At 39.0% G+C, this 27,319-nt stretch overlaps 1 protein-coding gene across 1 annotated transcript in view; it reads right to left on the bottom strand.

Annotated features, from left to right (window-relative positions):
• LOC140165948 (kelch-like protein 30) overlaps positions 1-17,106 on the bottom strand; it is a 36,108-nt gene extending 19,002 nt beyond the window's left edge. Inside the window, exons 1-3 of the mRNA XM_072189291.1 lie at positions 17,056-17,106; positions 7,549-8,314; positions 6,004-6,258 (exon numbers count right to left, since the gene is read on the bottom strand). Of these exons, the coding sequence (XP_072045392.1) occupies positions 6,004-6,258; positions 7,549-8,283 (990 nt within the window). The 5' untranslated portion in view covers positions 8,284-8,314; positions 17,056-17,106. The remainder of the gene's footprint in view (positions 1-6,003; positions 6,259-7,548; positions 8,315-17,055) is intronic.
• Between the last annotated feature and the right edge of the window lie 10,213 nt (positions 17,107-27,319).

Below are 27,319 nucleotides of genomic sequence, written 5' to 3' on the forward strand. Positions count from 1 at the left end.
AATTCATGATAAAAGGTCACTTTCCCAAAGAAAAATAGTGCAATCCGTCAATTCCCGCCATGATCTCACAACTTAAATTACTCAGACCAAAATAATCTCTAGCGCATACAGGGAACCAAGCAAAACGATAGAAATGACTTGTTTCTCATGACGACTTTTGACTTTTCTCACTTCAAAATAAGTACTTTCCCCACCCCAAATTCACTTCTAAAGGAGTGCAATCGATTGCTAAATAACTAAGCAAACCTTGGAACGTAATTTCAAAGCCAAATATCATAAACAAAATAAACCTAAGCATAAAAAGCAAGAACGCATAAGTGGCCAAAATATGTAGCAAAAATACAGTCCTCACTGACTACAATGACTAAGGCTCACTAGCTACGCTAAGAGCCAAAAAACCAAAATGCAGGACATGTCCTGCTTTTTGGGTTTCTGGAGGACAGTTTTTCAGCCTGTTTCAGGGCATTTTGAGGGAAGTGTCCTGCATTTTGGACTTTTGTCCTGCTTTTTTAACTTTGTGTCCTGCTTTCTGACTCTGAGGGGTTGGCAGGTCTGCATACATAGAAATAGATATAGAAATAGATGTACGTGTTGGAAGTTTTAAACAAGTATTCTTGTTATTATTATTGTATCCGTAATGAGTGTACAATGTATTTTAAGACAACAATATTAACTTTTTAACTCAAAATGTTTATACTAACTTTGTGGTGTGTAAATTGTTCTAATTTCTTCACTTTTCCAATTATCTCAAATTAAACATTGGCTTTAAAGTTGTTAATGATCATTGTATTCCACTCAGTAAACTAATACTCTTAATTCTGAAAGGAAATTTGAAGACGCAGTGACATTACCGGAGAGTTGGCTGAGGACGGCTGTGCTCACTTTTTTATACAGCAAGAATATATGATATGATCAAATCAACATATAGCTTATGCTTAGAACATATTTTACACTAGTTTTGTTTTCTTGCTTAATGTTTTACATTTGTGCCACTATCTACTTAACTTGCCAAAATTATTTCTGGTAGGCCTACATGTAGTATATGCTAACAAATGGATGCACCTACACCTACTGTTTTTCACTACCCGCAGGTTGGAAACACTGCAATTGCATTCATACCTTAATTCCCTGTTAAAATGTGTTGATATTATACTGATAATGTTGTCAGACTTGCAGTGCATCCTTATTTGGCGTCAAAATAAGAGCTAGGGGCTAAAATGTTAACGAATAGGGGATAACTCTGGCTCATTATGCACACAACCCCAATCAAAGGTACCATGATCCCAATCCAGATGTTTTTCAGGTTGTGGGTTAATTTGAAAAGAAGTATACATGTACATGGAAGTAGAAGTGATATACACATTTAATGGGTATCTTCAAATACTAGTAGTTCACTAAATCATTTTGTAAGCAAATAGCATTTTTTTAATTTAACACATTGGACATTCATGAATTGTTTAGTCTTGTTGTTGAATGTCTGATATGTAAAATGTAAGAAAATTCTAATGTTGTATTTTGTGCATTTCCGGAAACAATTCAAATGAGTCTGGATGGCAGAGTCAATCCCGGAGTCAATATGTCATACGATTCAACTCTTAAGTACGTAGATGATGCAGTATTAACACCAGTGTGCTAAAACTGGCTTTCCTTCATGGGTGAGGATGCCAATCATTTTCAATGCAATATTTAATCATGTAACATAACATGTTGGTAATTTACTTTTATATCACTATTTTACTCTAATCTACACATTTTTAATTTTATTTTTGTACGTCTTTGAGAAGTAAATAGTTTTCTATACATACTACGTAACAACGCCACTTGTACATATATAAGGAGCATAGAGCTATTCATATATGGTATGTGCAGGTAATACCAGACTACAGATACTTTTGGACCCTTATCTAAAACCACATGTACACCTCACCCTTTCTAAGAACGGTCCGAGTGTGGTGACTGTCTTGTGTAAAATGTACTAAATTTCTTGTACTATCTACCCTACATATGGTAATGGGGGCTCCAGACTCCTATCAGCAGATCACATCTGAAATGTATATAGTCAGTGGAGCGGATTTGTGCATCACACACAGCGCCAAAATACTTCCATTTGGTATACACTCTTCAAATTTTGCATATAGGTCACTAATTTGATGTAGAACCAAAATGGATAAGGGTCCATTTTCAAGAACCAATCGATATTGCATAATGGGCTTCCTAAAATCAATGAAAATGAGCCCATTGGGATCTACAGGGGCCACCAAAAATTCAAAATAGCCAAAAATTCACTTTCTAACATCTCAAATTACTTGTCTTTACTCACAGGTTTCAAAAATATAGTTGATTTAACAGTTTTACCCATAGTTCTCAAGCTACCGTCCCTTTAACTTCAGGTCAAGTTACATTTGACCGTTCAATGGACCATTTTTATTTTTGTATATCCGATCCCCCCTCCCCCTTTCAGGATTTGCCCTTGACCGTCAAATGTTAGGAACTTCAGAACTACATGTCATATTAATAACTTAACTATATTTTATATTTTTGTAATTCATGAGTAAAGACGAGAACTTGTCCCTGTGTCAATTTGGGGGCTCATTATGTCAAATCTATTGATGTGCGAAATTGCCTCATCTATTTTTTTTTTTTCTACATTGTTTCAGTACATATGTGAAAAATTTAAAGAATGTATACCAAATGGAAGTATTTTTTCACAAATCTCTCTAGGTAATGTAGATTTGATTATTTATCTTTGCTAACCTACTTAAAGTGTATGTTAATAACTTGTTACTTTACATAATTATGTTAATAACTACCATATATTTTGTTACTTTACATACATGTATGTTAATAACTACCATATATTTTGTTACTTTACATTATGTTAACAACTACGATATAATTTTGTCACTGTGCTTAAAGAAAAAAAGAAAGAAAACAACTCCATGTGGGGATGCATTGTGTCTTGTTACAGAGTGCATAATAGTGTTCGCTCCTGTTTGTGCGTAATGTATCCACTCCTCATCGGAAACCCCTGTCTTGGATGGTGTGCATTAGTATTAAGAAAACCCTCAAACAAGGAAACAATTGAAAATCACTTTCCCAAAATGCTTTCCATAAGACCCACTCATTGAATAGGGGCCTACTGAAGTAAACTTAACCAATGTAAAAACTAGCCACTACTTTGGTCCACCCGCAATTAAAAGTTCATCACCATTATTGATTTTTGTCAGAACAATATGTTTAATTATGGTCGATCAAAGTAGTAGCTAGTTTCTTTAATCGGGTTTATTTTGGCACCTCAAAAATGAGCTTAGGCCTACTTCAGTGAAAGCCTGAAAATCTTAAATGTTGTATTAGACCATGGATACTTTATGATTAGACATATTCAGTGGTGGCGCTACAGGCGGCATTTGCCACCGCCCCTCTAGGCCTACCCCGAAATTTTTCTTCCCTCCGCCCCCAGAAGAAAATAACAAACGCCAAAAAGAGGTCAACTCCCTGAACCCCAAAATTTCCCCCTAAAACTTTGCTCCCCCCCCACACTTCCCCTAAAATTTTGGTGCTGGCGCCGCCACTGGACATAGGCCTATTGGCTACCCTAAGTTTGCGAATGGGTGAGTTCTTGGTGACAGCTCCATACAGTTCGCTAGTCAGAACACGTAGGGCCTATTCCATTCGCTAGTCCGATAGCTATAAAAGTTTGCTAATCCAAATCTGAAATAGGCTAATCTGTCATCTCGCTCTAAACACTATGACTAAGCTATAGAGCCTAATCACTAGTCTGATATTTTTAAAAATATTAAATAAGCTTAGCTAGTTTGAATCTGTATTGTAGCCGTAAACACTTAGCTCTAACCTAACATAAGTCACCCTTTGGCGTAACACTAAAATTCTAACCAGGAAGAGCATCCCAAACCATAACCAAAGGGCCTACTATCCTAAACCTAAGAACCACGGACCCGCCTCCTTTTTTCCAACTTCAAGTAGCAAACCTTATTTATTATTTGGACTAGCAAGCTTTGATATTTAAATTCGGACTTGCGAAACGGAATAGAAAGAAGAAAAGAACTAGGGTTCATTGTGCTCACAAGTGAGCACATGTGCATTTGGCAACAAATTGGCCTTGACCTTTATTTGACCTTTGGCCCCTCAACGGTAGATTGCACATCGGGTCACTGTGGAAACGTTTTTGGTAACATTTATTGTTGACCTCTGTTTTCAGGTCAAAAGTCATACGTGGGTCAAGGTCATTCAACATGTCAGGTCAAGGTCAAGGTTAATTAATTTGGACTAGGTTTGGATCAAATCCATTGAGTCTGGAGTGAGATCAAACTTTTAACACAAATGACCCCTCAATGACCTTTGACCTTGAAGCCATATAGGAAACTTAGTAGCCACTTACCCACTTGTGCTTCCCACAAGGTTTGTGGCATGTGAAAAAAATGTCGTGAAATCACATTTTGGCCATATCAAGTAGGTCAAAGGTCAAATTAGGGTCATGGTCACACAACATTAATGGGGTGGTCAGTGATTATTGTGACCAAGCCTGGTCAAAATCCGATGTAGTATACTGGGTGCTAGACTCATTTTGAAATGTTGCCAGAAAGAAGAAAAAATGACCTTTGACCCCTTATTTGTGTACATCCTATATGAAGCATGGGTAGGGGATTCTTCTAAAATATTTTGGTGGAAATCGGCTTAATCGTCGATACGGGCTGTGGTTTAAAAGTAGTTCCAGCAATCCCGATTATTTTATTCATTGAAGCTTTGCTGTGCTTTGCGGCATTGATGAAAAGCTGGAATTCCATGGACTATTTCACGGACTATTTAGGGGTGGTGCAATAATTATGTGTACCCGGGGGTGAATTATAGGGGGGGCAAAGATTTTTGGCAGGCCAAAGGGGGGGCAAGCATTTTTGGCAGGTCGAAAGGGGGGTCAAGCAATTTTGGCAGGTCGAAAGGGGGGGCAAGCAATTTTTGGCACAGATATTTTGAGCACCATTTCTATATTACGCCCTAAAAAGGCGTAGGAAAACGTTACGAACACGTTCAAATATGCACAATTTCCTGCTCGCTTGCGCTCGCATTATATGTTTAAAAGACAATTTAAGGTTTTAAATTCGGGTTCCCCAAAATCTTGCATGTGTAAGGGGGGGCAAAGATTTTTGGCACGTCGAAAAGGGGGGGCAAAGGTTTTTGGCACGGCCAAAGAGGGGGGCAAAGGTTTTTGGCACGTCGAAAGGGGGGCAAAGGTTTTTAGCACGGCCAAAGAACAAGCGATTTTTTGGCAGACCATTTTGAGAATTCACCCCGAGTACACATAATTATTGCACCACCCCTTATCACGTAGGGAGATAAGGGTAATTGTGGAGTTAATAATTTATTATGAACTTTTGATAACATTTCAACGTGACGTGACGCGACGCGTGTGTTAGTCAAAAGCCGGCCCAACTGGCTGACCCAGATTTTGCATGTCAGGGATTTAAAAAAAAATTTTGTTTCTCCATGGGGGATGGGGGGCAGAATCATGTCATTGGATGGGGGGGCTTGAGGTCATCAGCACGCAGCAAAATAGATACACTAGCTGGATAAGAGAGGCTATAGAAATAAGAAAGAGGAGCAGCATCACCATGAATAGAGATGAAGGACAGTATCAATTATCTCACATATTTGATGAGTTTCTGAAACAAGGATCTAAAAAATCCCTTGGAGGAAAACTCCAAGATCAATGCTGGAACTACTTCTAGTGTCTGTTACCAATAGCAGTCACTACCCATCAAGTGTTGATAAAAGACAACGGGTGTTGCTGAAATGTACACAAGTAAGTGAACTTTCTGGATCAGACCTTATCTACTGAGTTCATTATACCGAATTGGTTCAATCAAAAAGAAATATTTTATAGCTTTTGGCTATTTTTAAGGTCACTTGAAAGCTCCGTCCACTCATAGAAAGGCACTGTCCATTATGTATCGACAGGAAATTATTTCATTAGGGTCAAAAACTTACCCTCATCATACCCTTTGGCAAGAGAGACTCGGGCAGCTTCAAAGGATCGTCAACACCTTCAAACTCTGTCCATGTCGCTATCAGGTCATCCATCATCTTCTTGCACTCTGCAATCTCCAGGATCTGAGCATCCAACAACTCCTGCACTTTGCCTCTTTCCAACAATGCAAGACGGAATAGTTTGAGGAATTTGAGTGTATGATGTTTCCGTTTCTCCCAGTCATGCTTCAACCAATTGATGACGTGTCTCAAAAGCTGAGAGGGTGAAAAATATATATATTTATGATATTTATTGAGTACAATTACAAAACAAATAAACCAATAACAAGGTCCATTTAATAAATAACTAAATAATTTCATGTGGACAGGGCTAGACTTTTGGCAAAATCTGGAGGGCACCCCTGAAAGGAGAGTGATGATAGCTTGTTACATTTTGTGCAGTACCAAAGTTTAGCAGGCTTTATGCAGCTGCATTTGACCTAAGGTTGTTGATCTTCAGAGGGCAGAGACTTTTTAGGACAATCAACTATGTGCCAACATTTTTTCTTCAGCATTGTAGATTTGATTTTGATTTGATTTGTTTGAGCTTTGCAATCATGGATAAATTACAGAAAGTCTCCTGTGAAGCATATTTCCACTGGGTCCATTTGAATACCAGGACAAGTTGGGACAGTATGGGAATAACACCATACACTTCTTGAAACTGAAGCTACATGTACATGTACAGGCGGCGGATGACATGATCGAGCCGGCAACTTGTGAAACCGCCCGGCCGTATGGCATTTTCCAATATACTCGGTTAGTTTTGTGGGGTTCATTATCGAACCCCAACGGTTTTAGCTTGTATTTATATTATTTATCAACATAGGCCTATTTGTTTGTGATATTTCAAGCGTTTTAAAATTTCAAAATAATCCCATTCAATTACACGGTTGACGATGGGAATTTACTGAATTTAGGGAATGCATGTCGTACACCACCTGGTACTGTACAGGTATGGCTCTTTTGTAGCTGGGGTGTTGCATCAAGGGCGGATCCAGGAATTTTCAATACGGGGGCGTCCACACAAATTCAGGCACCGATCTGCAAAAATACACAGACTCAGACGCCGCTCTGTAAATCCAGCCCTGCAGTCATATACCGGTATATAAACTTGAGAGTAACCTGTACAAAGTATTTATGAATGTTATCAATCATCCATGTAGATCAAATAGTTGTACTAAATTATAATTCTGTTCAACTGGACTTACTATTTTGTGATGGCTACGGTATCATGTCATATCCATGACTCCCGTGTGACGTCACATCTACCATAGTGATGTCACAGATCAAGAATACAGAGCCAACTACCATCGTGACGTCACAGGTCAAGAATACAGAGCCAATTCAAGACGAGTTGGCCTGATGATGCGTCATGGATATGATGTGATACCGTAGCCATCACAAAATAGTAAGTCCAGTTGAATAGAATTTAATCTAGTCAACTAACCTGTACAAAGTTAAGTTATATTAATTCCCATGTAATTACATCAGATACATACATACCTGTTCTTCAGAGCCAAAGTGTTTGGTGCCACGTATCAGATAATCATGGATCAACTCAGATGGTGCTTTCTCCACAAACTGATCCGATTCTACGACCTGCTTGAAGTTTTTCAGCAAGTCACATCTGGCTGCGGAGGAAACTCTCTTCATACCATTTTCATCCACACCGGGCCACAGAGACAGGAGTTCTGCAGGTGTAATCTTTTCCTTCCGTATAGCTCTGTCGAAGTAATCAATGAAAACCCCTTCTACATTGCGGACCCCAAGATATGCCGCTGAATGGCAAGCTGTTATTGCTGTCTTCTTAGAAAGATCCATCTGTCCAGAATACATGAAGTTGAAAATCAACTCAAAGATGGCTCTATTCATATCTTTCAGTTCAACCTCATTCATTTGACTCTCTTGGAATGCTGATGAAGAAAACATGTCCTCAAAGTAGCGACTGGCAGCTGCAAGAACATGGCGATGACCTCGAAACACACTTCCGTCTACCTTGATAGTGACATCACAAAACTGCGATTGAAGACGCTTCACATCTTTAAGTAGACCACATGCGTAATCAGTAACATGTGTCCGGGACATATCCGATTCTTCCGAGTCAGATTCATTGGACTCTGAGTCATCATCATCATCATAATGCCGGTAACCATAACCAACACCATCATCATCATCAACTACCATAGGTCGGGCCATAGGTTCAAAAGCATGTGGTATTATCGGGAAACTGAAGGCCATGATGCTCCGTTAAACAATTTCAGTTCACTATCTGTACATTAGAACAAAGTGAAGAAAGAGAAACATAAAACATTTCACTAGCTGCATAAGTCCAGTTGGATAGCTGTTTAAACTGCAGTGTACTTCTTAGTTGGAATGAATTATAATTATTTGCAACTGGACTTGCTGTTTTTGCTGCCTACAGTATCACATCATATCCATAATGCATCATCAGGCCTAGTGATCTTGAATTGGCTCTGTATTGACAAAGAACACAGGTGGTACAATAACCAAACAAAAGAGGGGTGAAGGAAGCAATATATGACCAGCTCCAACAAAACCCAGAACAAGACACCAGGCATGTTTTTGAGTTATAGGCCTTTAAAGCTGACATTCCCATAAAAAAAAATCAAATTTTGGAATTCTTAATTTCATGGTATTTGACCTTGGTCCTGAGTGGACTTTCAAATCCTTGAAAGTACTTATTAAAAAGAGAATTTAATCAATAATTGACAGTTGAACTATGATAATCCCTATTCAATCCTGTGTAAAGCAGGAAACTAATTAGCCCATTTCTCAGAATAGCAGTTCGGCAAAAATATCAAGGTATCATATCTTGATGAAGTATTGATGCTATGTATAATTTTGGTATAATTTGAAGCTTATTGTCATGTGCTTACATTTTTATTCAAATTATGAAATGTCAAAAAGGTGACTTGTTCCTGGTTTTGTCAGAACGGGTCACATATATGACTGCACTGAGGAACCAACTTTGAGTTGTGTGGAGGGCAACTTGTCAAAGAGTTACAAACCAACCAAGAAAATTCCTCAGCAACCCCAGGGCCCAGTGTGACATCACTTCTACCACTGGGACATCACAGAGCCAATAATACAGAGCCAATTCAAGATCACTGGGCTTGATACGTCATATATGATGTGATATTGTAGGAAGCAAAAATATCAAGTCCAGTTATAAAGAATTATAATTTATTCCAACTATGTAAACTCCTCAACAAAAGTTTGGAATGTTTTTTCAAGCATAACTATATCTCAGATTATTTGTGAATTGTGACAGGTTCATAGCATGTTGCATATCAATGGATAGCTACTTTATTCCCCTTTACAATGACACCAGATTTGAAACAATCACCTTTTTCACAGCTGAGTTTTCGTTGCAGGAAAAATTTGAACATCAATATTTACTTGGTTTAGAACAATAAGTATTGAATTTGCCTTATGTTAGGACGTGTTCACATTACACAATGTGGGTTCGTACTTCGTACCTAGGTAGTGAAGTGGTGTCGATCCACATCGAATCCACATTGAGTTCGTGTTCACACTACCAAGCTAATCTACATCGAAAGTGCGTTATGACGTAAGTGGAGAGAATCCACATACCCGGATATTAGAACGACCCGGAAGTAAAGCGCCGTTCCCACGCAGCATAGATACCAAATTTCGTAAAGCCATCACCCCAGAGAAGCGATTAGTGGTAACATTGTGGCGGCTAAAATGCTGAATACAGAACCATAAGCCATTTATATAGAATTGCAGATTCATACGTAGTGGTAATAACAATGAAAATTATTAATTTAAACTTACACCACTTGTTTATTTCGCTTACCGGGAGCACTTTGGTAACTGAGTGACCCCCCCCCCCCGGACGATTCGCTGTTTTGCAAAAGCGGCAGATATAAAACTGACACATCCACTCAGCTCAGTCGGTCAACGTTATAACAAGCATTACACACATATTAAACTTGCACAGTTGTAAATGACAAAGGTTCAGTCTAGATAGCATAAGTAGTTGAGTACAGTATAGAAAAGTTCCACAGTATAGAAAAGCTGCTATCATGATCATGAGACTATAAGATCTAGAAACACCACCGAAATGCTGTTTTTTTTCTTTTTGATGAAAGTCGATCTTTGACAAGATGTAACTTTGCTACGGAAAGTGCCAGTGGCGTAGCTGCAGGGGGGGCAATTGCCCCCCTGGCAAAAATCGCCCCCTAGTGCAAGGAAAAAAGAGGAAAAAGGAGGAAGAAAGCAGAAAAAGGAGGGAGAAAGAGGAAAAAAGAGAGGGAGAGGAGGGCAGCCTGGCAAATATTGTCTATTTGGGCCCCCACCCCCCCCCCCCAAGTGCAGGGAAATTTGGTGGATTTGGGCCCCCGCCCCGGCTTGCCCCTCCTGGAAAAAATCCCAGCTACGCCGCTGGAAAGTGCTATGACAAAAAGGTTTTCAGTTTTGGCTTTCTTTACTCAGGCTCAGCTCAGGGGCTGTAAGTCATGTGTAATTTGATTTATAAAATGATGCAGTTTGACATGATGCAGTCATGTCTACAGTAGAATTCATCTCGACCTTTGCAGGACTTAAACCCCATTAAAAGCTATTAAACCAAGATAACACTCATTGAAACAGCTCAACTGATTAAATCGGATCTTCTCTGGTTGTGCACATGTGTCTGTTTTATATGTGCGATATCGCTATGAGGTGCTATAATACAGCTTCAGTTGGGTAACTGATTATAAAGGAAACGCATAGGAAACAATGGTATGTGGACCTTTGTTCACGAAATGAGACAATGGCCTGCTTTTTGTTAACCAGCATTCTTGAAAATGAGCAACATAATGATTGTTGACTTAACACGGTTTGGAAATAATTTCTTCATATTTTTGGTGTTATCTGTCGTTTACATATCCTTCCTAAAACACAAAAGTGCGACTATTTCCAAACACCTAAATTAGCTAAAAATTTAGGACATATTGTTACAAAACTATATTTTCTAGAATTTCATAGAATAGTTTAAATGTAGCTTGTACCGTTTTTTTGTGGCATCCTTCAAAACGGAGTGGTCCGTTACCAATATAGCTCAATATTTTCGGTCAAATCTCCATTCAATTAACACGGGGAGTTGGCTAGCTATGAGCTAGCTATGCTTTGCCCTCACTCATATTCTACTGAAAGTGCGACTATTTCTGAACATCTAACCTAGCTGTAATTTTAGGTCATGTTAGAGAAATATATTTGCTAGAAGTTTGGAGAATAGTTTAAATATTGGCGGTTATTTTTCACACAGTGATGTTAACTAGGCAAATGCAATATACTTCTAACATACACTATTTGTAAAGGTCGCGCATCAATGGTTAGAGCACTGTGTATTGTGTATAGGAAAACGGACAGTAACTGCAGTATGATGGCAAATTTAAATTCACCTAGCATATGTGCCTAGCTGTCATACCTATATAATCAGGCTTCACGCATTTGGTGTGAGTTTACTGGAACTTGCTTGCTGGAGCCCAGGGCTGTCAACTCTCACGCATTGGCCGTGAGTCTCATGCATTATTTGGTCATTTTCTCATGGTCTCACGCAAAACAAAGCCAGGGAGTATAATCTCACGCCTAGGACAGGTAGTAAATCTCACGCAAAGAGCAGTCAAATGAGGCATCCTGATTTGTTGTCCCTTCCCCTATCCCCCCCGCTTTTTAGATTCTCAAGCACCGTGGATCAAATAATCATGGTTCAAAATGATAAATGAACATTGTAGTCAGCAACAGTCCCTGTACGACAGCAGTGTCTCACGCCAATTCTACAAAGTTGACAGGCCTGCTGGAGCCTAGCCCTAGAACTCTGGCCATAGTATCCGTTTTTACTTCCACTAGGGCCAGAGGCACTTACATTGAAAAATTTGTTGGAGATGCTTGAACGATCCAGTACAAAAAATCAATGCTTGATCGAACCAATACAAATGTGTGTCAGGTCACTAATTAACATGATAAAACCCACTTGAGAACACACAATGCCAGTCATTTCTAAAGATGCATTTATACTCAATCGCTTTTGCAGAAATCTGAATCGCACGCATGATCAGTGTACTAAATCGCCGTCGTATTTGCCTGTTGAGCATGAGCATGAATCGCTGTTTTTCAAAAGCGAAACGTAGGCCTATATTGACACCCTCTGTCGGTCAACGTTCTCTAGAATTGCACACATAACTTGTGCAGTTAACAACAAGGATTCAGTCTGATGATGAGCAACCCATGGGTATAAACACAGCTTTACACAATGACTAATTTACATAGGCACAAAAGACCGTGTTCATGTACCGTTACTCAGCCAAACATGGCAGAGTAGGTCCCGGATGACGTTGTGCGCCCTCATCGTCGAGTGAGCATCGGCCTTAACATCGCTGCCGAAAAATTGAGCTAATTTGTCACCTTTTAGCTCTTTTAGCTCATCTTTTGAGACGAGAGTCTTGCTGAACTGTTCTAATAACATCCTAGAACTGGCTTGTGAAGGAAAATTTATATTTTCTGACTTTATATTCATGTATTGTTGGATACAATTTTTCGACACTTTGAAGGTTTTCACTGCTACAGCGGTGTACGTGCTGCGTGTGGACACATCAGGGGATTTTATTTCCAAAAATGGCGTCTCCTGACATCGTAATGGAAGGATAATTTCAACATTGCCGTGGCGTATAACGGGTAGCTGTCGTGAGTTAGTACCATAGGTTTGTGATAGGTGGCCCGTTTCCAGTGACAGTGTATTATATTGTCTTGCAAGATGAATTTGTGTAGTATATTATTCACCATCTTATCGTTAATAGGACTCATACATGTGAAGACAACCAACAATGTTGAATCTGAAAACGTGCATGACAAGTTTCTGGGTGCATTTGCCAGTGTTAAACCTAACCAAACATTACTCATGTCATCATCCTTTGAGTACAAATATCTTCCTGCAACAAACAGCATCACTGCAGGACTCAAACTTAACAATTTTCTACACACATCATTTATTTCAAAATGTTCTCATTTCGTCGACGGGTCCTTAAAGAACTTTAGCAAAATTACCCTCGATTAGAGAAAAGCGAGGGTAATAAATTTTGTTTCACTGGTTTAATTTTCTGATATTGGATTTCATAATTTGATCTCATATACCTCGACACCTGCTGATGTTTGACCTTTTGCATGTCAACACATTCCTGGTGCTCTGGAGGTCAGCTGGGCAGGGGATTGAGTTTCAGGGCTGGAGTTGCCAGAGGGCATATAATATGGTGACCCAAGTGAAGTCCAACTGGTTAGGATGACAGATTGACCACTATGTTTTTAAGACTAACTTTTATGCTCATGGCAATTGCCATGGCAACTGGCTGTCAAAGCTGAAAACATTTGAAGAAAGCATGGATTCAAAAGTTTTAAGGACATGTACATGAAATGTAGTGTTACTAATGCCAAGTGTATTTCACCATGTTCATTGTTGTATTACATCATGATTTTGATGCAAGCGGGTGATCTTCACCCTAACCCTGGGCCCTATACACCCAAATTTCCCTGTGGAATATGTGGGAAAGCTGCCAAGTGGAACCAGCGTGCCACTTGCTGTGATGGTTGTGATTCATGGTACCACGTTGAGTGTATGGGCATGTCAACACCAATTTATGAAGCTCTTCAGAGCAGTCAGATTTCTTGGATTTGCTGCCAGTGCGGCATACCAAATTTTGCCAGTAGTCTTTTTTCCAATTCAACCTTTGAGCTCAGTAACAGTTTCTCTAGTCTTGCTAGTGATCACAGCGGCCACTCAGTCCACCATTGGCAGCTTCATCACCATGTAAGTTAAGTGACTCACAAATTGGGTCAAAACCAAGTAGATCTAAAATGGTAAGGCAGGAGCAAACCAATCAAAGCCCAAAGCTCCGAGAGTTACAAGACAGTCTCTCAAATCACTTGTCATCAATTTTTGCAGTATCATTAGCAAAGTTGCAGACCTTGCAGTTTGTATTGAGAATTATGAACCAGACATAATTATTGGAACTGAAACTCACCTTGCATAGCAATATCAACAGCAATGAGCTCTTACCACCAAATTACACCATTGTGCGTAAAGATAGGGTAGGTGCCAAGCGTGGTGGGGTCTTGATTGCCCTGAAAAGTGACTTAATAGGGACCCACAGAGTTGATTTAGATACAAAATGTGAGGTGGTTTGGGTTACTATTAAGATCCAGGGAGCTAGAGACACCACCATAGGTGCCTTTTACCAATCCCATATTTTTGGGAACTCAATTGAGTACATGAATGAGCTTCATGACTCATTGACCAAGCTTAGAGCTACAAGCAACGGTCAAATATTTTTGGCAGGAGATTTTAATCTCCCAGACATTGAATGGGAAAATAACTCATTCAAAACAGGGGCAATATCCTCTCTTTCCAAGAAATTACTTGAGATCACAGCTGAGTTTGGTTTGGAGCAGGTTGTGCGTGAGCCCACACGTGGGAACAACACACTTGACTTATTTTTTACCACCAACCCCACCTTGGTTGAAAAATCTATTGTGGTCCCAGGTATAAGTGACCATGATAGCATTCCATTGATCATAGTCAATTGTAGACCTAAAATCAATAAGCAGAAAGCTCATAAGATATTCTTGTACCACAAAGCTGATTTACAGGCTCTTAAAAGTGACTTAAAAAATTGGTCAGATTTATTTGTGAGAAAAATGTCTCCAACAGCACAGTTAATGAGCTGTACAGTGATTTTCAGTGTGCTATAGAAGACGCAATGGACACACACATACCATCCAAAATGTCTACCAAGAGAAGCCAAACCCCCTGGATAAATAAGAAAATCAAACGCCTTCACAAGCGTAAGCAGAGAGCGTTTAATGCATACAAAAAATCACCAAACCCAAGTAGTCATGAGAATTTCACTGAAATAAGAAAAACTGTATTTAAAGAAACCAGGAACTCATACAGGAGACATATTGCTGATGTTTGTTCTGATTCGCCTAAGAGCTTTTGGTCGTTTATAAAAAGCCTCAAGGTTGATGCTATGGGAATCCCAACACTTAAGAAAGATGGTAAGCTTGAGTCTGGAAATGTTTGTAAAGCTGAAATTCTGAATGACCAGTTTAGATCAGTCTTCACAAAGGAAGATAATAATCCACCCAAAGAGCAAATTCCTAAAATTCCAACTATGCCAGACATCACCATTTCGCCTGAAGGTGTAGCCAAATTACTTAAGGAGCTTGACCCCAAAAAGGCCAGTGGCCCAGATGGGATCTCAGCGCGTATCCTCCAATTGGCTGCGGAGGAATTAGCTCCTGCCCTTTGTGTTATTTTTCAAAATCCTATGACACTGGGGTACTTCCAAATTCATGGTTGCAAGCAAACATTTCACCTATCTTTAAAAAGGGAGATAGGACATTGGCGTCAAATTATCGCCCTGTTTCATTAACATCAATATGCTGTAAAACCTTAGAGCATATCTTGCATTCCAATATTATGAGGCATTTTGACCAATTTTCAGTTTTAACTGAAAAACAACACGGATTTAGAAGTAAACACTCAACAGAATCTCAACTAATCCTCACGACTCATGATTTAGCTCATTCATTAAATAACAAATCTCAAGTGGATATGGTAATCATGGACTTTTCAAAGGCTTTTGATGTAGTTCCCCATAATAGGCTTTTAAACAAATTAAACAGATATGGTATTCACAACAAGACACATACATGGATCAGTAGCTTTCTCAAGCATCGTGTCCAGAGGGTCGTAGTCGGTGGTGAACACTCGACATGGACCAACGTTGCTTGAGGCGTCCCTCAGGGCACGCGGTGCTTGGACCGCTACTGTTCCTTGTATACATAAATGATCTCCCTGACAACATAGATTCCACAGTCCGTCTCTTTGCAGACGACTGTGTGTTATATCGTGAAATACAAAACCAGTTTGATGCAGATGCACTACAACAAGACCTGAACACACTCATAAAATGGGAAAAGGACTGGCAAATGCATTTCAATCCAGATAAGTGTTTTATAATGAGACTCACACATAAAAGATCTGTGTTCCATTTTGACTACACACTGGGTAATTCTATCTTGCAGACAACAAATAGCCACCCATATCTCGGCGCGTAACAATCACTGATAAACTCACTTGGAATAAGCACATCGATAACATAACAGCATCCGCAAAACCGCACCTTGGGCTTTATACGTAGAAATCTATATTCATGTCCCCAACATGTGAAAGAGTCGACCTATAAGACACTGGTTAGTCCTTTGGTGGAATATTCATCCTCTACATGGGATCCGTATACACAAGTGCTTAACAACAAGCTTGAAATGGTTCAAAGGAGAGCGGCCCGTTTTGTAAGTGGGGATTACAAGTCAAAATCACAGGGTTGCATGACTGAGCTACTTGACAGCTAGATTGGGAGTCGCTACAGTCCAGAAGGAAGTGTAGAAGACTGACCATACTTCAAAAAGCCATCACTGGTCACCTATCCCTACCTGTCGGAAAACTCCTTCAGCCCGCCCACGTGCGTCACGGCATACTAACTCACAAGCCTTCGCAACACTAGCAGCCACGAAAGACTGCTACAAGAACTCTTACCTGCCCAGAACAATCAGAGACTGGAATTCTATTCCAGACTCAATAGCTAAGCTACAAGAACCAAATACCTTCAAAGCAGCCATAGCAAGCCACATCTATAAGCAAGACTAATAAGCATAACATCAAGCGCACACCTTTCCTGACCGTGTGATTCCCGCAGGGAACGTTGGCCAGTATCCAGTCAAAGTCAAAGTGACGGTACATGTTTCTATCTCCTAAAAGAGATACGAAAAGCGAACGTCTAGCTGGAGCCCCTCATTTTTATGGATACATCTAGATTTATATTCCCCACATAGGTACATTCTCCATGCTCCTAGAGTAAATTTTTAAAGCTTGAATCTGTTTAATTTATTTCTAAAAACAAAGATATTTATCAGTACTTTTACCTTCACCGTGCATCTGGGCAATCGAAATTCTGCAAACACGCATGCGTTCTATGCGCTATGTACAGCCTGTAGTAAATAACGCCCTCTTGTCGCGGGAAATTGCGAATCTCAATGTTTGAAGGGGTTTGAGCATTAAGGTAGCGTTCTCCGGAACGTTTTTCGATAAATTCATTAATATTTCTCAAAAAGTAAAAATCGCAGTTTAACAAATAACGGTTAAAATGAAAGCCATTATTGCGGGCATAATTATCGCATCATTATATAGGTCTGACACCCATTAAAACATGTGTTGGACGTGATCCCGGCCGAGGATCCCCCGGGTTGTAATGTCCCAAGTTCATAGTAAAATGTGCTCACGCTCTTTTTTTTTACAGATGGCCTCGAATTCTTTAATTAGGTTTGTCCGATTGCCTGAATTTAATTATATATTTCTGAAAAGCGTTTCTGCTTGGAATGTAGATACCCATTGTTGATCTTACTGTCCGTGATTTTAATTAATGAGCTCTTTTATTCGACAATTTTCGATGTCTTATACATATACGATAAAGGCCGCATGCGAAAATCTCGCTATTTTTAACAGTATCGGTTTTGTTAACCAAATAACCATCTAGGCCTACATTAGTTTCCTACAGTTTATCAAAACCACAGATACCGAAATAAAGGCTGTGCTACTGGTAGATTTTAAATGAGAGCCACGGTGTCAGCATAATCCATGTAAAAATGGACCGTCGTCGGATATCGCGTTATTGTAGCGTGGTGGAGCCGGGGGAAACGTTCTCAATGTTTTGGGCAACAAGAATATTGTGTACTAACCCAAAACTTCTCATGTAGGCCTACCTTGCATAGGGGATCCGGTGTATTATCCTGGTGCCCAAAATGGTCGATTGTATAAGTTGGCCACAATTTGAAGACGATTTAACTCTAAGTTATTCCAAAAGTAAGCAAAGGCCCCGAATCACGTTAAAATTACATTTCAGTCTTGTAGGCCTACTAGCTTGAAGAATTGACAAAATATGATGATATCCCTGTATCAGACTTCTCTTTGTTATTAGCAATGAATGAAAATATTTACATTAGAGTTTGGTAGTGGCGAGTTATAAGACTAGAGGTACTTTGCAAAGATTGGATTGCGTGGTATTGTCATGTTGGTGTATGGGTCGTGAAGGGGTGCACGTTTGTGTCAAAATGTGCGTGTATTATGAATTGTGTGCTGGTTTTCTATATGGCCGTTTATTTCTTGCTGTTTTTCAATTCGTTATGTTTGTTGGTTATAGTTTATTTGTATTTTTTACACATGTTCCAACTTACACCTAAATGGAATCTGCGAGATTTAGGAAACGGAGCAATTTTGAATCAATGTCGTAAGTACAACATTAAATCCCCCTAGAGTTCCACGTTAAACAGCCAAGATTCTAGTTGGATTTCTTTCATTTTATCCCATTATTTCGGCTTAAAATCATGAAAATGAACAGAAACTCTTCCTGTAAGTTAGTAGGCCTACAAACATTATTTATCTAGATCGATACCACAATCAGTCATACTGTACCTATCACGTGTTGTTGTATTATCAGGTGTAATGTCCAGGCCCTGGTCCGTAGCGAGGTGGAGCCTGGGGAAATTGCCCCCTCCCTTCGGCTCCCCCGAATATTTTTAGGGATAAAATGGAGACGGCAAAGAGTAAAGTGTCCTTAAAATTTGATTAAAATGGGACAGGAATTGACAAATGGGGACGAAAATGTGACATTGCCCCTTTGTGACATAATTAAAGTGGAAATTCTAATTATTGTACAGCAAAGAATGTCCACTTTAATTAGCCTATGTCACAGAGGTCAAAATTTTAAAATGGTCCAATTTCATCGAAACTGGTCTCAAATTACTCCCCTCAACATAAGAAATCTCAAACATATACTTAATTCATAATTCAAGTGCATTTTTGTATTGTCATGCCCCCCTTCAGAGTGCATGCAGCCAAAGTCCAATAGAAATATGTACAAGCATAACATTTGACCCATAATTTCATCCGATTCTAGGGTTATAAAATTGTCAAATAAATAATTTTTCTATTTGGTTTGCCGAGAGGAATAATTTAAGACAAATTTCGATTTAATCGGTGCATTTCGAAAATGTGGCTTCTGTGCATGAGATATTTGACATTTGACCTTATTTACTCTATAACTCCTTAATTAAGCACCCAAGTGCAATATGATAATTGACTTTTTTTGAGAAATACAATTTGAGGTATATTACAGCATGATAGAACAGATATTAACTTTTGGCCCCATTATGACCTTCGACCCTTCATGGGAAGTATAGGGAGTGTTAAGAGTCGTACTGGACTCAAGGCCAAAATCACCTTTTACCCGAAGTCACACGAATGCACAACACAAATACACTGTTTGATTAAGCTAACAAAATCTAAGTCTTTAATTCAAAACAAAGTATGACTGGTAGGCCCTACATATAACAACAATAATTGCATAAACAATAAAATCACACATTCACAGTTTTATTCTATCAGTACTTAACCAGCGGTCTTCTTGTTGGTGATCCTAAAGTTCTTGCAATGTTCTGGACGACTGATGTAATGTATCCTTATTCACTTGTCCTATCAGCGAAGTCCAGTGTACACTTGCGTTATATCCTTGCGTATGAAATCCTATGCTGCTTTCTCCAATCACCTTTGCGCTGCTTTCTCCACAAATATATCTCCTTGCGCTGCTTTCTACAAAAATATTATCTCCTTGCGCTGCTTTCTACAAAAATGGAACAGGTTTCTTTAACACAGCTCCGCTGCATTTGACAGATGTGTGGCCATCACAAACCCAGCAAACTCCAGCAATTCGACAGAAGAATTTTAATCCTTTGATAAGGAAGAGCACATCCCGGGAAGCACATTTGTATGCTCGCAATCTCCTTCGTTGCTGTATTAAAATAGCTCAATTATTGGCTATATAAACTGGTTAAAATGTGCTTCTTTTTTGAAGCACGAAGACCATTACACACATGTGGAGTTTACAATCTCCCATGACATTCTGTAAAGTCTAAATTCAAGCCTCCAGCTTTTTATACCAGCACTCATGCAAAACCCATCATCTATTAATAAACCATCACTTCATTCACATCTTCACAGATGATGCAAGCTTGGGATTTCCCAAGATTAATTATACACATTAACCTTTCTCATTACATCACTTCCTGGGTTTTTTTTCTCTATGGTGCAATACTCTGAACATTGAGCAATACGGAAAGTCCCCTATGATATTAATAACTCTGATTCACTTTGTTTACAGCATTTAAGGGTTTTCCCCTAAAACATGTCGTAACACACAAACTCTTGCATGATCACTTCCAAGGTGCTTCCCCTGGTCTCCTATTTCTCATGACATACTTTCAGCTTAAAACAAAGTTAAATAATTAAATTAAATTACTGAGGGCACATCACAGGAGCGTAGAAAAAATGGAACCAATTCTAATTTTATCCTTTGAGATCAGGATGCCAAAAGATATTGATTCCACTAATGCAGAAAAACTAGATGCTAACTCAACAAGAAATGTCTTTAAAAAAGACAATGCCTCCACGATACCAGTGGGCACCTTTTGTTATTAGTTAAGGAGACACTTATAATGCTAGCTTTAAGGTAACGCTATTGGATATAGATTTTTGTCTGATTGAAATATCTGAGTCCATTCTCTCCTGATTACAAGACTGAAAATTTTATTTTAATCGGATATTCGGTTACCAAAATATATGGCCTGTCAAAATGGCGCGAAACCAAGAAGTTGGCAACAAATTTCTTTTATTTTTGTTATGCAATGTTTTCAGGTAGGCCTTATTTTCTAATTATATATGCAAGAATTGTACAAAGTAAAATGTTCAGATCGGCTACAAAATAAGATATAAAACCCATGGATGCCTTTTTTCCATGCAAATTTCCATTTGCATAATTAATTAGGGCCCTAATCAACTTTTCTAATAAGTGGCCCTAATTAATTATGCAAATTGAAATTGGCCAAAACGCAACCGTAATTTTGTAGTACAGTGTGTGTTCTACCCATGTACCATGCCTCAGTACTATAGCTCTTTTAATTGTATCTGAAATCTTTACTTTGCATAATTCATGCATGTAGGCCTAATTAGAAAACCATCTGGCAACTGGACTTGTCAAAAATATAGAAAATAAAAAGAAAGTTGTTGCCAATTTTTTGTTTTGGTTTCGCGCCATTTTGACAGGCCATATCTCAAGAACCGAATGTAATCTACAGGGCATAAGCTTTAACATATTATTTAAATAGAAAGAAAATCTAAATTTGTGCATTAACCAATAGGGCCACGGTCACCTAAAGCCATCTTGCAATCTTGCAGATAATTCTGATGTATGAAATAAGACCTTCAAACTTTCAGATACGAATAGTTCCAGATGCAGGCAGCCGTTTCTGTTTTTTTAAATATATGCCCAAGTTGTATCAAGAGTCATTTCTCGTGGATTTTTTGACTGAAAATTACGATTGTAACGTTGCAGAGTAACACATTTTCGTATCAGATTTTTTTATGCTTGTTTATTATATTTTGTATTCAGGACTAAAATAATATTAATATTATTATATTTAGGGGGGTCTTTTTATAGGCCATTACTCTTTTGTATGTGTAATTGAATAAAAAATCAAAAACATTTAATTTATTGTTTTGTTTTGTTTCCTTCATTTGTGCTTTGTCTTGCATCGAAAGGGCCAATATCAACACCTTGTTTGTAAGAAGAACGGTATTGTGTGGGGAAAGATGATTCTTGCATTTTATTTTTTATTTTTATCTTAACAAACAAAAAGCAAATTTCTCAGTCAAAGTCTTGAAACGGTCATGGGTATGCATGCAAAAATATTGCAACAGTACTCAGTAGAACATAAAAACTGATACATGACCAACCACGCATGGGAATTGGGGAAGCAAATACTTTAAAACGAATTATTCCGAATTATATCAACGCAATAAAATTGCAATACTTTAGTACATGTATTTGAACAGCAATGAAGCCGGCCATAGGCGCGCCTAGGCGTATCATACCATACATTGGGCTTTTGACTAACACACGCGTCGCGTCACGTCACGTCACGTCGCGTCACGTCACGTCACGTCACGTTGATATCTTCTTAAAAGTTACAAACAAGTCATACGGTTGAGATCCAATTTGACCTTGACCTCTATCAAGCTGGGGGGCATTGGGTGAATGCACCCGAGGTGGGCCACATAACACCCCGCCCAACGAACTGGGTACCGTTGGGTCCCTCAATTCTCTGTTTTCAACTCCTATTTTCCTATTTTATTTTTATTTGATAAAAACTTTCCCGGAAACTTTTTTCCCTTCGCCACTTAGTTTGTATTTCTTTTGCCAATTGAGAATGCTTGACAACCACCTGTATTTACTGCCTTTTTGACAACCCGATCCAATCACCCAAAACAAGCCGGAACTCAACATGACCCTTGTTTGCACCCCAATCAATGTTTCGCTTAGCACATACCATGAACATGCACTAGGAACTTCCATTGAAAAGACCCGATATGAATGCATGGGATACGCGTGGCTATTTTTAAACTGTGGAAAATACCCCGGGCCGTATTCTCGCAAAGGGGCTAACACCCGTCCCAGGACACACCCCGGCCCCGCAGAAAAACCCGCAGACGCCACGAAAAAATGAACAACACAACCGCGCAATAACATGACCCAGCCCACCCCATTTGACATGGCCAAAGAGCCTCCCAGGCCTAAGGTTGACCCGTCTTCAAGAATACGACCTCAGAGTTTTCAATGGAAAATTCCATACAGCTGTGTTTGTTTTACTTGGTCACGTTGTTGCACACGTGTTTTCCATGGCCTGCTGTATTGCATATGATACACACATGCTGATATCGACAGCGAACGAACTTGCACCCGCTGGGCCTGTTGAAATCAAAACAAATCTTTGCCGGGGGTCCACTCTTGCAGTAGATGGGGCACTTGGGGTTCTTTTTTTAGACGGTATTGGGAGCCTCCGTGAGGGTAATTTGTGGAGTTTCCTGGGCCTGATTGAGTGGGATTTTTGAACCCAGAGAACCCATTAAATGGGGTCGGATTTGACATGAACATTACTGCAAGAGTGGACCCCCCGGCAAAGCTTTGTTTTGATTTCAACAGGCCCAGCAGGTGCAAGTTCGTTCGCTCATGAAGATATCAACGTGACGTGACGTGACGCGACGTGACGCGACGTGACGTGACGTGACGTGACGCGACGCGTGTGTTAGTCAAAAGCCATACATTGCAGTTCAAATGCATCATGATCATGATTGTGGCAGTCGAGCCTAGCATGCATGCCAGTCGGTCTGCTGACTCGCCGCGGCACAAAAATACCTCCAATTTTGCACAAAACAATCCATGATGTCAAATTATCACATCCAAAGTGTCGCCATAAACAAGAGGATTTTTTTTCGAAACGGACTATGAAAAGTCCATATTGTTTCATAAAAAAAAAAAAAAAAAAAAAAAAAAATTGCAATTTATTTTGATGCTTTAATTGAATGAGAAATTGTTGCTTAAAAAGGACAGACTTGTAATCAGGCTAAAAAGTTAGCCCATTGAGAAATGCATACTTGTTGTGAGTATGTGGTGAGTAGACTTGAACAAATCTTGATTTTACACACCACCAAATCGGGTTCGAATCAAACTCCAAACTCAGTGTTTTATTCTGAGAACCACACCAGGTTGATTTAATGGAAAAAAAATGGGGGTGGGGTGGGGAGGGGGTTGTAAGGTTGATGGTTAAAAGAAGTTGATGATTAGCATGGTATACAGATAATATAATAACATTATCACTTATGAATAGCTTTATTTTGATACCAAATTTCATTTGTAGTTCCCATCAGCATTGACAAAATCATCAATATGAACATGTCGTTCAATGAGGATTTTTGCATGTATAGTGGTGTGCAACAAGAAAAACAAATCAAATAAGAATGGCGACATCCTATCTATTGCGAAGTGGCGGTTTTATCAATAATAAGAGTTGAAACTTGAAAGTGAACAGTGTCATGTGCTTGAAAGGCTAGGTCTATATATTTAACTATAAGGCCTGATTCAATTACATGTTTTCGTCGAAGTCAAGTTATAATGGATTTATAGTGAATTCAATTTTGATGAAGTGAGTACACAAAAATTTGATCAAGCTTACTTACACAGTACACATACATACATGACATACATGTACGTGCATGCATGTTGAACCACACTCAGTTTCAGAGAAGAACGGCAGTCCTTACTCAGATTGGACGCAAGCGCCCTGTTAATGAGCGACATTTTGGCGCTTAATCGTCGCCAATCAGATTACCGCGTATGTTGTTATGATTGTCAGACGATTGAATCACCGATCAGAAACACACGTCCGTGTTTACACTGTGCACGCTCTCAAAATGTAAACAAGTGCCGTTCTTCTTTGACCGAAACTGCATGTAGCTGAGCGCATGCATGCCATTGCCATATCTGTAATCGCCATAGGGTAGCAACAACATATACAAGATTAAGCCTTTTAAAATGAAATTTTATGCATACCGAATTTTATCGGCTAAATCGCATGCCGTTTGAAATGACGCGTCAATTATTTGTAATTTGCGACGCATCGTGAGATGGCGAACACATCCAACGAAGCCTGCATTTAATTTTTTTTAAATATAATTTAACTTTTCCCAGATGTTCATTTAATTTTTGTGCATTTTAGCATTCTATTCAGTAGGCAAATTTCCCAATGCTACAATGTACTACAGTACACACATAACCTATGATTCTGCATGGCCATATAGATGCTTGTTATGTAACACCTTTTGTAATTTACACCCTTAATCCAAGGTTATGAATATGAAATGAGGGCTAGCTGTTTACATTGTCTGTTTGCATTGCAATGGACCTGTGATTTTGCACAATGGATCTTGTTATTGCATGCTAAAAATATCCCATGTTGTCTAAATGGAAGAATGTTTTATAAATGGGGGGTGCCCTAAAATTACACCCACAATCATACCCCTAATCTAACCATCGCAATAACCCTAAATCCTATGCACTTCTAACGTATAGCCGTCCCTAATTCTAAACCCTAACCTAATTTTGAAGTCGACGCACGACGTCGCGAAATGACAACCGCGTAAGTCTAGAATAGCAACGAAAGCGAGACGACCGAGAAGCGTCCAGCAAAAATCACGAAACGCGTATAACTCCCATCGTTCCGCTTCAGCGCCGCCGTCTGCTGCGTCGGTGGACATCGTCGTCGTCGATAAACTCTAACTCTATGTCCCAACCCCAACACAAATATTATACAGCACCCATGCATAGCATGTGGCATGCACTGATGCTGGTATAATATTATACAGCAATACAGCATATACTGTGATGTAGTGCACTGATCCATGGTATAATATTATACAGCACCCATGCATATAGCATGTGTGCACTGATTCCTATTTTTTTTTTTTTTTTTTTTTTTTAACTTTTAACTTAAAAATGAACTTTTTCTGGTCCACTTCGAGAAAAAATCATGTTAAACGTCAGCTTCAACTTCTCCAGCCAAAGTTTTTGCATTGATAATCAGGTTTCATGTAATCATGAAATTAAACCTTGTTTGATGTGTATTCCCATTGCCACAGCATAACGGTTTTCCAACTTGTCTTCTACGATAAAGCTGCTGATGAGCGCTGAGGCTACAACCTATAATTAAAGACCGAATTAAAAAAAGACTAGTTTGCGTCTGACGTCATGACAAAGGCTCGCCGTGATTGGTTGCTGACCTGCGCAGTATGGCATTTTGGTCTGGTTACAGGACGGCATACGCAAGCTTAGTCTCCTCCGCAGCCAGTTTGGTTACGCTCCCTCCACACAAACAGTCTGCCAATTGCCACTTATAACGCCGTTTCTGATTAGCTAGACGAATATACAGTTAGCAACCTGGACAACCGATTCTTTTGTTTAGCAAGGCTCACTCAGTCATTTAATGTGGCAATACAAACGATCGAATTTGGTGTTGAAACGAGCTAAATTTTGAGTTACACCTTTTCAATGTAAAATTAATTTTCTCGGCCAAATGAAATGCAATCATTTTCATTTTTCAGTAAATGTCAGGTCAAATTGTAGTGCTTGATACTTTTTTTTTTTTTAATCCTAGTGTTAAACTTAGGCTTGAAATTCAGTCATTTCGTGTAAGATTTTCGATTTTGATAGGCTTAAACTCTGCCCGCGAGCCTTTTCTTGGATCAACCTTTTAGCTTTTCAAAGTAATATAGTTCGCTAATGAAGGATTTTTCCCAACTTTCTAACGCACATCACCGTGAGCGATATATCATAGTTTTGTCAGAATTTACGTTTTGATTTCACCATTTTTTCACCGGCTGAAATTTTTCAAAATCAACGCGTGAAATATAAGGCTAATAATACTAGCATTGTGGATCGATATCCCTGGGTTTAATAGGAATACCGGCATGATACAGTGTTGCCAGAACTTCAATATAGCAACGAAATTCCCAGGCCTAATAGCGCTCCTATACTCGTCATGTTTATAGCACGATGAGGATATTTCATCATCACGTGAGTGATTCGGACCAATGTGTTGAAATTTGCTTCTCCTCAAAACAACTTTGCCCGAAGGCTTACATGCAATTGGGCAATATTTTAAACAAAACTTTCTTTTACAAAACATTATATTACGCTGTATTGTTTTATGATCAAGCAAACTGTTTGGAACACACTTCCAAAGAAATAACCTTCGTAACGCCCCGGCGTAACGCCCCAGACTTTCGTTATTTAAACGCCAGAAATAGATTGTCCTTATAAGAACCATCAGAGATTGTGGCTTATAAGAACCGTTCATTATCATTGTTAACGTAAACAGGTTTTTGTTTTTAAACATCTTTATAAATTGATTGTTTTTATGTTTGTTTGTAAATTTCGTGCTTTACGCGCTTTGAGTTCCTCATCAGAGATTGTGCCTTATAAGAACCATTCATTTTCATTGTTAACTTAAACAGGTTTTTGTTTTTATAACAAAAACCTGTTCAAGCAATTATTTAAAATTGCTTGCCTAAAAACAGAATAACTTGGATGTTAATACTTGACGTAGTGTTTCAATTGTAGGTCATACAAAATTCACATGGAGATAGGAGGGACAGAAGATTAAAATCCCCTATAATAACACGCTAATTTTTCTAGGTTTGGACCGTGGATTTTCATGAACCTCAAGCGTGCGTCTCTTAATACGGACTAAC

Source organism: Amphiura filiformis, chromosome 12, assembly GCF_039555335.1.
Source record: "Amphiura filiformis chromosome 12, Afil_fr2py, whole genome shotgun sequence".
NCBI lineage: Eukaryota > Metazoa > Echinodermata > Ophiuroidea > Amphilepidida > Amphiuridae > Amphiura > Amphiura filiformis.